Raw genomic sequence first — 12529 nt, 5'->3', positions numbered from 1 at the left:
ACACATGGTAAATTACATATTTATAAATCGACGACGGCAACGAGGAAATAAATTAATACGTGTTATCGAAATGTTCAGTTATTAAAAATCAACTGTGTACCATAAATTATTATAAACTGATAAAAAACTAACATTTCCAATAATATTTTACTTATTCGACAGAAAATATAAAACAATTGTGTGCGTACGTATATATGTTTTTAATAAATAAACTTTTTTTTTATCACGGTCATTATTATAAATGTTTTTTTTTATTTCATACATGTTGGCATTTAAAACAAATCAATTATAATTTTCATCATCCGATTTGATACGATTATTTATGCGTAGATAACTTGCATTGGATATATTTTCACGTTTTAATTGCTTCCTATAATAATTGTACAGAAAACAATAATAATTTATCCAGAGATAAAAAACTATGGCCAATGAATTATTTACTTATATATTAATAATTAGTAATTTGCACATGCGTCTATTTCTATTTCCCCGTTATTTTGGAACATATAATGAGCTTTATTTCAAAACCGTACAGACATGACGTCGAGGAAACGTTTATCTTCTACAATGTATAAATCATTAATATGCGTTTTTGGTATGACTATAGCTGTTGGTGGTACACATAAAATCATCATCGGTCTGCAATGCGTATTATAGTGATTATAATCCTTATGAGATTCAAGCAACGTAATATCCATTTAAAACAATTTTGATAGTAATAATATTCTAAAACTATATTTGGCTTAAGTATACTTTAATGAATATACCTACATCGCTTTCTCTCGTTTCCGTGCGTTCCACACAATTTATGCTCGTATAGTCGTATTACACAATATATTATAAATATATACCTACATCAACTTTAACTAAATAATAATTTCATATTCATTCATTAATATTTTTAATTTAATTTGTCTTTTATACAATATGTTATGTTTAATGTGTGTATATAAATATATCTGTATATTGCACAAAATACTCAGATACATTACTATATACGTATGATAATTTAATTAGTATTTAGAATGAATGAAAATAATGTTTTATTTTATCTTAATTTTATTCCGCAACATTAACGTACTATGGCAAATTAATGAAATTAAAAAATTCGTAAATTATGCCATTAGATACTTCGAAATAAATAGCCGAAAAAACATTTAAAGTTTTCAAAGAAGCATAAAAATATAACAAATGCAATTTTTTTTTAATTATTTGTCCCAGCTGTGCGCATTATATTTTTTTACTCCATAATTTTGATTTGTATTATATTTGTTTCTCGCATGATATATTTTTAACTCTACTTCGTTTAAAAAATAAAACTGATCTATCAGTTGAAAAAAAACGTATCTCTAAACTAAAAATAAATATGAACGGTTTTTGACTTTAACAATTTTTAAATTTAGAAATTTTTATTGGTATTTATCCCTTCACTCACTCGCATAATATCATATTTTCATTTTGTGAAATTCAACAGAATTGGCGTACTCTCGTACCTACGCAATATGATTCAATCTCGAGTATAAAAGACAATTTTAAGATTATTGAAATCGTAAGATGGAGTAGGAAAGTAAAAAAATAAGATCAATATAATATACATATGTATACAAAAATACGATATACATTTACCAAGTTTTGCGTAGTTTTCAACACAGTAAAATGTATTTATTTTTTAAATTCAAAGAACTGTAATAATAAGAGCAATAAGAATACGTTTACTCGTGTATAAAAATAAACTCTGTTTATTTAAAATCAAAATAAAACGAAACAAATTCTTTTACAGAAATGACCTTTCCGACGCAATATGGTCATAAAAAAAATCTTTGCTACCAAATCCTAGTCGAAAGCCACGCGATATTTGAAATAGGTACTAAAAGTTTTATCATCAGAAAAATCATATTTAACTGTATACAGACGAACTACGACTCTCAATATACGAACAAATTCTTACCCGTGTCTACAGTTACATCGAACAGCTTGGCCACCAGATGTCTGCCTCTCACCAGGAATAGACTACCTCTATCGGCTCTGGTTAATATACCGACGTTGACAAGTATCTTGTGACATAGGACGTCGATATCCAATTCGTTCGACACGTCCCGAATGAGCTCCATAAAAAGCTCCCCTTCGTCTAACAAACCCAAATGATGTCTCCATTCGCCACTGCTCCGTGTCACTCTGTTGAAATCATAAAGGTTTTTGATCGGATAAATAACGTGGTACTATTATATTACATCCAACAAATAAACATCCAATTCTATTACATAATATATACGATACAACATCATAAAATATAAAGGTGGGTACATATACTTTGATAGTATAAGCACAATATATGTTTATATTTACATAATTTTACCTTTATCAACACACGACTATAATACACATTGGATTAATATAGGTAGGTAATGTAATAACATTATTGCAATATTGTAATATAGCCATCAAATACTTCGGAATATAAATAGGTAATGTTATACCTGCTTTCCGTTGGTTACAATACAACAATAATAATATAATGTTAGATTTAAATACTTTTCTTGTACGATTTTAACATTGCACTAGGTGCAAAAAATATCCAACAGCAAATTAGTTTTTTCTTAAACAAATATTCTTTTTATTTTGTTTGCACTTACTGCTCAGTGTAACATCGATATCAGATAAAAGACACATCGCTTTGCTCAGAAACTAAAAATTGTAAAATATATTGAGTGTACTTACATAGTAATTATCTGCAGTATATTATTGTTTTTTTTAATTGTTTTTATTATAATTTATTATTGTTTAATTTATATCAAAGCTACATATTGTTAAAAATAAATGTATTTTGTTTATGTGAAAATATCATATATCTATAAAATATTAGTTTCAAAGATTTGATCTAATAAAAAAAACGTCTTATAAGCTGGGGACTGTATGTATAAAAGATTACTTCAAGCTGAATAACCTTGAGTTCTTTAAACAAAACCATTATGGCAAATTGGGTTTTATAAGCTTTAAATCATATGTTTTATAAAATATTTAAGCAATAATAATAGTGTGTACAAAGTGAGTACTTTTTAAAGTTTAAGAGATTGAGATATTTACAAAGAAAAATTTTGATATTTCTTTGAAAATCAAACGGCAATTTATTATTCTTATTAAATCACTGTAAAATATTAACATACTCAAATTATGTAGAATGGACTACAATGTAATGTTACAGACATTATAATATTAATATATTTTTTTTTATCTGATAGGTAATCATTGAGGGGATTAAACTTAAAGACAATGAATACAATTTTTTTCCTTCAAAATTGAGATTTTTAATTTAAAAAACTGTTTGAAAATTTAATTATTTTTTTTTTTGAATTAATGTTTTATATGTACCTATATCAGTTGATTTCAGTTAGAATTTCGTGATATTTTGAGAGGAGGCTACATTTGCATGTAGTTTTTTTATCAAATAAAGTTTTTTAATGATTTTTTAATAATTTTTTATAAAATATATAATTTTTTTAATAAATACTGTTTTTAACAATTTTTTTAAGATTTTTTTTATACACATTTTTTAATGATTTATATAATAAATGCTGATTTTTTAACGATTTTTTTATTGATTTTTTTAATAAATATAGATTTTTATTGATTTTTTTAATTATTATATTTTTTTTTTATTTTTTAAAGAATTTTTTTTAATAAATTTAGATTTTTTATTGATTTTTTAAGATTCTTAAAAGGATTTTTTATCAAATATAGTTTTTTAATGATTTTTTTATAAACACATTTTTTATTGATTTTTTTAACGATTTTTTTTAATAAATACTGATGTTTTAAAGATTTTGCAATTTATTTTTTAATAAATATACGTTTTTTAACTATTTTTTAAGATTTTTTTAATACACATTTTTTAATAAATACTGTATTTTAACGATTTTTTAAGATTTTTTTAATACACATTTTTTAATGATTTTTTATTAAATATAGGGTTTTATTTGATTTTTTTATTGATTTTTTTAATAAAATATATAGATTATTATTGATTTTTTAATTATTATATTTTTTTTTTATTTTTTAAGGATTTTTTATCAAATTTAGTTTTTTAATGATTTTTTTAAGAAATTTTTATAAAATATAGATTTTTTTATGTATACACATTTTTCAATGATTTTTTTTGTAAAATAAAGATTTTTTTTAAATACACATTTATTAACGATTTTTTTAATAAATATAGATTTTTATTGATTTTTTTAATAAATATAGGTTTTTATTGATTTTTTTAATAAATACAGATTTTTTAACGATTTTTTAAGATTTTTTTTAATACACATTTTTTAATGATTTTTTTTTATTAAATATAGGGTTTTATTTGATTTTTTTAATAAAATATATAGATTATTATTGATTTTTTAATTATTATATTTTTTTTTTATTTTTTAAGGATTTTTTTATCAAATATAGTTTTTTAATGATTTTTTTAAGAAATTTTTATAAAATATAGATTTTTTTATATATACACATTTTTTAATGATTTTTTAAGAATTTATTATAAAATATAGATTTTTTTTTAAATACACATTTATTAACGATTTTTTTAATAAATATAGATTTTTATTGATTTTTTTAATAAATATAGGTTTTTATTGATTTTTTTAATAAATACAGATTTTTTAAATATTTTTTTATTGATTTTTTTAAAAATGTTTTTAATAAATACAGATTTTTTAAAGAATTTTTTAATGAATATAGGAATATAGGAATATAAATATAGGGATAATAAATATAAGAATATATATAAAACCGTTTTGTGTGGGTAGGCTGTAAGCCAAGCTATAAACAACATCATTTTCACATAAAGGGAACATATTTTACTGTGCAACGAAGTTTTTATTTATTCGATATCAGGACTAAAAATAAGTTATTCAAGTTTTAAAATTCATTATTTTTAAGTTTTTCAGTTATATAATTTTTTTTAGTTCTGATATTGAAACAATAAAAACGATCTCGCACAGTAAATGTTCTTCTCTTTCAGTTGCGGTCAAACCAGTGGTGATGAGGGGGATAGATCCCCCCATGAATTTTTTTTCAATATTTATAACAATTTACAATTAAGTTTAACATTCTATAATGCATTAAATGTTGTTCTATTTTTTTTCTAAAAATTAATTATCGAATATTGTAAATTTCGACAGAATGTCAAAATATGTTTATACGTGTTTATATGACATGACTTTATTATTAATTATTATCTAGACTAATATCAAGGAACTAGGATATTATTGTTATTATTAATATTTAGTTGTTTACCCAAAATATAATATGCGAATTATCCCCCTCGATCATCGAGAATTCTCAATAACAACTAGCTCTACACTTTCCCAGAACATTGGCCCATACGGGCAATAGTGCGATCAGTAGGTATATTTTACAATATTACGTACCAACAGCCCCAGGTCATTAGTTGGTTAAAAACTTGAAATATCGATTGCTTATTATTTGTTATAACTCGTAATATTTTGTTATCACTGTGATTCGTCTTTACTCTTTCGTACTCGTGTTTTCTACTGTAGTTCCGTGTAGTACTATTACTTACTAGTTACTATTATACGGTCGGTGTCTTTTGTAATATTGACTATTTTGTCTATTTTACATTTTCACAATTACTATGTTTATAAAATAAAAATTATTAGCTATTTTGATGCAAGTTGCACTACTTCTAAACGCTCGGCGGATGAAAAATAAGTAAGACCACTAATATCGTTACAGAAAATCAAGTTGTGGACGTAGCGGTAATATTTTTTCTATGGCTGTTCATTGTGGGGTTATAAATATAACATCCAACGAAGTACTGGACGAATTAGCAAAAAAAAAAACAAAAAAATAGATATACTAATATAACAAAAATATTGTTAATACTATAATTTATTTATAAAGTCTGTATGTTAAATGGACATTTTATCCCTGATTGTTTTCGGTGTAGTAGGATTTCCCCTCCCTGATATATTTTTGATGTGGACATTTATTCCCGAAATTTTTTTTTTTAAGTTTATTATTGACTAATAATATTGAATTTAATAATACTATATTATTTATTATTTAATATGAAATTATTTTTATTTTTTTTAATATAAAATACAATATAAATATTTTTTTTTTTTATAAATATAATAGGTTATAAATCTATTTGTTCGATCCACTGAACTACTTTAAAAATAAAAATTAAAAAAAAAATAAGCATATATTTTATATTTTAAGCATTAAAAATTAAAAAAAAATAGCTAAAAATTCAGGCATAAAATTGATACATTTTGTAAAAAACATTTGATTACTAATTCTTTTGTTATTTCTAAACACATATTTTTTTTTTGTTGTTGTTAAGACTAGTTTGGATATTTGACAATTTAATAATTGCTTTTGAATTTTATTCAAGAAAATATTTGAAAATATTAGACAATTATAGGCAAAATATTTAATAACAAAATAATAAATTTTTCATATTAAATAATAAAGTATTATTATGAAATAGTAAACTTTTAAAAAAAATGGGGGAGAAATGTCCGCATCAAAAATGTGTCGGGGGAAAATGTCCTACTAAACCGAAAATAGTCCAGGGGGGGAATGGTTGGGGGGAATGTCCGTGGTTCAGTATTTCAGTCTGTATACCTAAGTTATAAATAAAGTTTGTATTTACCATAATTTTATAAATTGATATTAGACATAACCATAAATTATATTTTTAATGATAAAATAATGCATATGTTAAACAATCAGCCGTATCCCCCTCCCCCCCCCCCCCCCATGACAAAATCATTTGACCACCACTGTTCTCTTTATAGTGTGCACCTACTTTAGTTGCTTAGCTTGGACTACAGCCTGAGTGGTTCTTACCCGGCAAAACAGTTTTTGCAATATTTTACATTTGTAAGACGGACAACACATGCGGGTGTAGCGTCCTCTTCATAGGTACTAGGTAGTTTGACTAAAGAAAATAATTAAATCGACCCTACATTAGCATATATACCGAGCATGCTGCACCTAAACATCAAGAAGCAAACGTGATTTTGTAGAATTCATTTGTTTTATTATTTCTACATATATTTACGAGGTATGATAAAAATTCAGAAATCAAATTCTACGAAATCACTTTGTTTTCTGTTTTTTAACTGTTTCTATGAAATGATCGAGGTAGCAAATTGCATAATATTATGTACAAAACATCAGGGAATTTTATTCAAAACATATAATTTGTCGAACCCGTTCAGTTGGGCCCATTATCTTTTCAAAGAAATATGCAACAATAAACAATATAATATTATCTACCAGTTAAAAATTTTAACGAAATATGTTTGATACACGTCGTTTTGATGGCGAAGAAAGTTAATATATATAAATATAATATTATGCTGCAATTCTGTGGCAAATTGAAAATGTTTATTTGGCTTAAGCACGAGATATTTAATTCTGTCCATATAATATTATTATTCTTTCAAGTGGAAATATTATTAATATACAAAAATACAAAAAGACTTTTGAAATCGTCTGTGAATGAGGATGCGTGCGCGCGTGCGTGGGACAGGCTAGTCAAAGTATAAAGAAGCGAAATATGTTTCGTATTGGAAAACCATCAATAACCAACATCGAATATTGTATAAAATCGTACATCTGTCACGACTCTTTTGGATTTCATTCGACGTCAAACGATGGCGAAATCAATGGAGATTTGTCTTCCAACCTCTCGTACGACTTTACAAAATAATTCGTTCGCTGACAAGTCCACAAAAATCCATAAACGGAATTTGACTTTTCGGTCTCATAATATAAGTTTGGTCTGCTAACTATGACATACCGTGCGCAGGTTCTATTACGTTTTCCGTCGTCGTCGTGTGTTTGCACTTTGCATATCGTTACGAATTTATTATGCAGCCCTCGTCAGAATATTATGTTTGACATAATAATAATATAACGTTGAAATTAAAAAGAAAAAACAATATGTTTTCGGAGGCACACACGGCTCATAATATAGTCATTCAGGGTATTTGGACTAGAAACGAATATGGTTAAGGCTATCCAGTGAAAACGTCCCTACTTTTAGAAATTATTTTTACAGCGCAATGTTCCTAATCCTCGTTGGAAGTAATTGTTGTTGACGACAGATTCACTAATAACAAAAACAGTAAAGACTTAATTTTTTATGCCTATATAACTATTAGTCAACGCCCTACACTCAATAGTACTATAAAAATGTACTATTTACGTACCTAGGTATATATCATGCACGCGTTTATGTTCATACACTCGTCAGGTCATTCACACTTATATATATATTACGCACGAGCACATAATTTCTCATATAAAATTGAAATTAAAAGCGTGGTGAAACTTAAGAAATTCACTATAAATTATATACATTTTTATAAAATATTATTATACACTATCCGCTTGTTAATAGTATTTTTTAAAATAATTTCAAACACAATATTAAATAATTATTAATTTCTGACGAAAACTCTGCGCAGGACTGAAAATTGAAATTTATCTAGTTCGATTTTTCGTTTCTTTGGTAGCTGAATATTATTTTTTTTAATTGAGTGGACACAATGTCAACAGACAGAATCCCCATAGCGTATACATTTACCATAAAAGTAAACTTTGTATTTTTTTCAGCGTAAAATAATATGAAAACATAATATTATATTCAAAATACTTGTACATGGACTTAGGTCCACATCAAAATTTGGGACCCTGTAATAAAATAAAATAAAACAAGTATTTCTATCAAAATTTCAAAAATTACAAATTCATTAAACGATCCCACAAAATAAAAAATAGCCGGGCCCCAGAACTCCAGGTCCAACAGTCCCCCCTTCCTTTGCGTGGAGTACAAAACTCAACAACATAGTCCATAACAACGAGTCTTATGAACAAAATAAAATTACAATATTATAACAGCGTATAGGTGTAGGCACAACTAGGGGAGTGCTCAACCCAGACTTTGATTCAGCACCCCTCAGTTCAAAAATTGAAAAATCATATGAAAAAAAAGGGAGTAAGTGTATGTCGCTCTGCTGTACAGTAGTTACAAGTGGGTCACCCTAACGGGTGTTATTAAATTGATATTAAATTATATAATATTATTGTATGCGATCTATGTCATCTGCATGATTTTAACACCTCCAGTTTTTGGCCTCTAGTTGCGCCTATGGACTATAGGCATTAGTTTGTAGCAACTACTACCATTATATACCTATACTGCAGCGGTTTCGTTACCTGTTCGGCGACCTTGATCGTTTGATCGGAGACGACGCCAGCCAAGTGTTGAACATCTCAGACGTCATGGAGCCACGTTTCGCCCGATTTATCGTCAACGACCCGGTGCGGTGCTGGAGCCGTGCCCGGATCACGCGGTCCACCAGGTCTTGCGGCGCTTTCTCGCACAGCCATCGCTCTACCTCGTCAGCGTCCAAGTCCATCGTGGCCCGGTCAATCACTGAACCACAGCTGGTGCACGACTTCGGCCCGTCCGCCCCGTCCGAACCCTGGAAACAAAAAATAAAACCGTCCGATCGTTAATCATCGTATTATATAGATACGCAATAATAATATTATTGTGCCGGGTGTGGTTTTAACAATCGCATCGAAAACAATATAATAATATATCATCGTTTTGGGCCGATCGCGACGACAATGGTAGTGATAATAATATGTCGAATATAATATTATTATTATTATTACGATATAGTCCGTGCGGTATAGGACATTTTTTTTTTTTAGGATTTTTACACACAATATTGTAACAATATATTATAATGTTATACCGCGAAATCCACGCCGTCTGTGTAACGTTCTGATTTTTCGACACCGTCTATATGTATATTATATTATTTATATAGCGACACGTGCGGGCAATTTATCTTCGTCTCCGACACAGCACACAACAATCTGCGTTCGCACGCTGCTACAACTCCCCCACACGGTTTCCGAACAAGTCAAAATCACCATTGATAATACAATATTAATGGACCCGGAAACTCTTTTTTTCAATTTTCTTCTTCTTCTTTCTATTTTTTTTTTTATCATTTACAACGCGTAATTCCCATTATATAAAAATTTTTGATAAACACGCGCGTAGTGTAACAATAAAGATTATCTTTGTAATGGTTTTTTATTTTTTTATATTTACATTGAGAAATATTGGCGTTGGACGTAAAACGTTATCGTACGCACTATCTCCACCACCATTAAAAGCTGGTCTAATCAATTATGATTTATCAAAGCGTCATTTGAGTCTAGATAGAATTCCCCTCCACGTTTTTATTATATATGTCTAACTTAATTCGTAACTCATATCATAATTGTTGACACCGTAATTAATATCGTAAAAGAGCGTTTGACTTGGACAACTTTTGGATGATCATTTAAAGAAAAACTTCTTAAGACATCTTATAGGTACTTTCAAGTTTTTCTCGGCCCGCTACAGCTCATCCACTTCTTTATCAAAACCAATTAATGCAAAATATACAGTTGCCGCTTTTCTTTTCTTTAATCATATCCAACCAATTCACATTATGTAATTACTACTCTTATCATGGTGACTTTGCCAATGGTCATGGGCCCGCCACTTCTTTTTCACATATTCAAGAACGTCTCATCCTCCTTGAAAATTGATACAAGGAACTGGGCATGGAAGTATATGAATCTAAATGCATACATTCCACCTTTATGTTTCATTAGCAAGACATATTCTCAATGAACTATAGTCTACCATTTTTTTTTTTATCAACAGTGCATTGTATCCTATATAGATACTTAGTTATCGCTAAATGCTATACTGTAACGATATTTCCAGTTTTCGCATAGCTGCAAAATTGTCCAAGACAACAAACAATAATACATTATTCGTAAATAAACGCTTTCCCCGTCTTCGATCTCTTAACATACAATCACTCAAAATTAGCAACTAAAGTAGGTACTAATCTATAAACTTTTCATCAAAGCAATTTGGAAATATTGTATCCAACTATGGGGCTCTGCTAAAATGTTGAACATTAGTCGTACCTATTAAATGTTTTAAATTCAAACCTCTTTGAGCTATAATATAAAATACTCTTTTAACTTACAAAGTTACTCCGTACTCAATGGTCTATAATGTAGCTAAAGCGTTTTATCTAAGACTTAAGTAGTATTATTGCATCAACTTATTAAACCTGGTTATCCACAAAAAGGGTAAAAAATATTTAAAAAATAGGTAGTGGTATCGTGACCCGATTTAGTGTCCATCGTTATAAATGTAGAAGTATATCTACTAATAATATACTAGTTTTTAATTAACAATAATTGTTTCCCCTGTGCGAGGATATTAATGTATTCTGTGAACTGTATTTTTTCTTCATTATAGGTATCACAATATTCATATGCAATTATTATTATTTTTCTACATTGTAAAATAAAAAAACTTTAAATTCAAAAAAATATATATTTTAGAGATGTTGCGTTCGCGAATTTAAAGTTATAAACATTAATATTCTCATTACATATTTCCGGTTGGTTTTAGACAAATAAGCTTATGCTAAGAATCTAAATGCTAACCTACATTAACTTTTCAATATTTAATACCAAAACGCGATTCTGGGCGTATTATACGCATCAAGATTCCCAGATGTTAATAACTACATTAGAGTATTCAAATAACTGTTTCGAACAAACAATAAACCCAATTAATGCAGCATGGAAGTTAATTATTTTGAGAAATAGCTCTATTTTTATTGAAACAGGTGCAGAAATTGGACAGATCGTGGTTATTGGTTATTACTACGCCTAAAACGTTGGCAATAATATCTGGTACCTACAAATCACAAAAATTAAAAAATATAATATATTATACTGTAATATTCCAACAGTAAATCTCCCAGGTATGAGATAATATTCTGTGCCATATGAGTCGTGTACTGAATACTCAACAATAGTCCACAAAAATCCAAAGCCTATGATGGTTATTTTTTTCCAACTAATAATAAATCATTTCTAACTTCATGCATATTAAATATTAATACATTTATGGTATTCTCGTTTCAAAATTGTTTCAAAGTGATGACAATAAATTTCTATTAGAAATCATGACTTGTATGATGTAAATATTCTTACATGATACGAAAACAAAATATTGTCTAAAACTATGAAACGAATGATAATATTTTACCATGGTAAGCCAAATATAACAAACACGCACAATTTCCCCCGTAAAAAGAAATATTAATATTTCAATATTAAAATATATAATTGTTTTAAAAAATTAACTTAAAAGAGGTTTGAATATAACACAAAGAAACTAAAACAATCTTCAACGCATTGTTTCCTTTCAATAGCAACCCATGAAAAATAAATAAAACGGATTCTTTAAATCAGAGAACTTGTCAACCTATCATATCGAGAACTAAAGCACACTGTATTTTATTGACAATTTGGTATATTAACGTCACACCATTCAAAATATGTCTCGTGTCGGTTATTACATCAACCTGTTAACATAGGCGTACATAGGGGGGTGCTTGGG

At 27.6% G+C, this 12529-nt stretch overlaps 1 protein-coding gene across 6 annotated transcripts in view; it reads right to left on the bottom strand.

Moving 5' to 3' along the window:
* LOC100165174 (cGMP-specific 3',5'-cyclic phosphodiesterase) overlaps nucleotides 1-12529 on the bottom strand; it is a 105344-nt gene that overhangs the window by 48077 nt on the left and 44738 nt on the right. For all 6 annotated transcript variants that reach the window (XM_003247095.3, XM_001945891.4, XM_016807583.2 and 3 more), the window contains 2 exons: nucleotides 9247-9515; nucleotides 1949-2175 (listed from right to left, as the gene is read on the bottom strand). In XM_003247095.3, the coding sequence (XP_003247143.1) occupies nucleotides 1949-2175; nucleotides 9247-9449 (430 nt within the window). In that variant the 5' untranslated portion in view covers nucleotides 9450-9515. The remainder of the gene's footprint in view (nucleotides 1-1948; nucleotides 2176-9246; nucleotides 9516-12529) is intronic.

Source organism: Acyrthosiphon pisum, chromosome A2 (genome assembly GCF_005508785.2).
Source record: "Acyrthosiphon pisum isolate AL4f chromosome A2, pea_aphid_22Mar2018_4r6ur, whole genome shotgun sequence".
Taxonomy (NCBI): domain Eukaryota; kingdom Metazoa; phylum Arthropoda; class Insecta; order Hemiptera; family Aphididae; genus Acyrthosiphon; species Acyrthosiphon pisum.
Note: the sequence above shows the minus strand (reverse complement) of the source record. Positions and strands in the feature narration are given on the sequence as shown.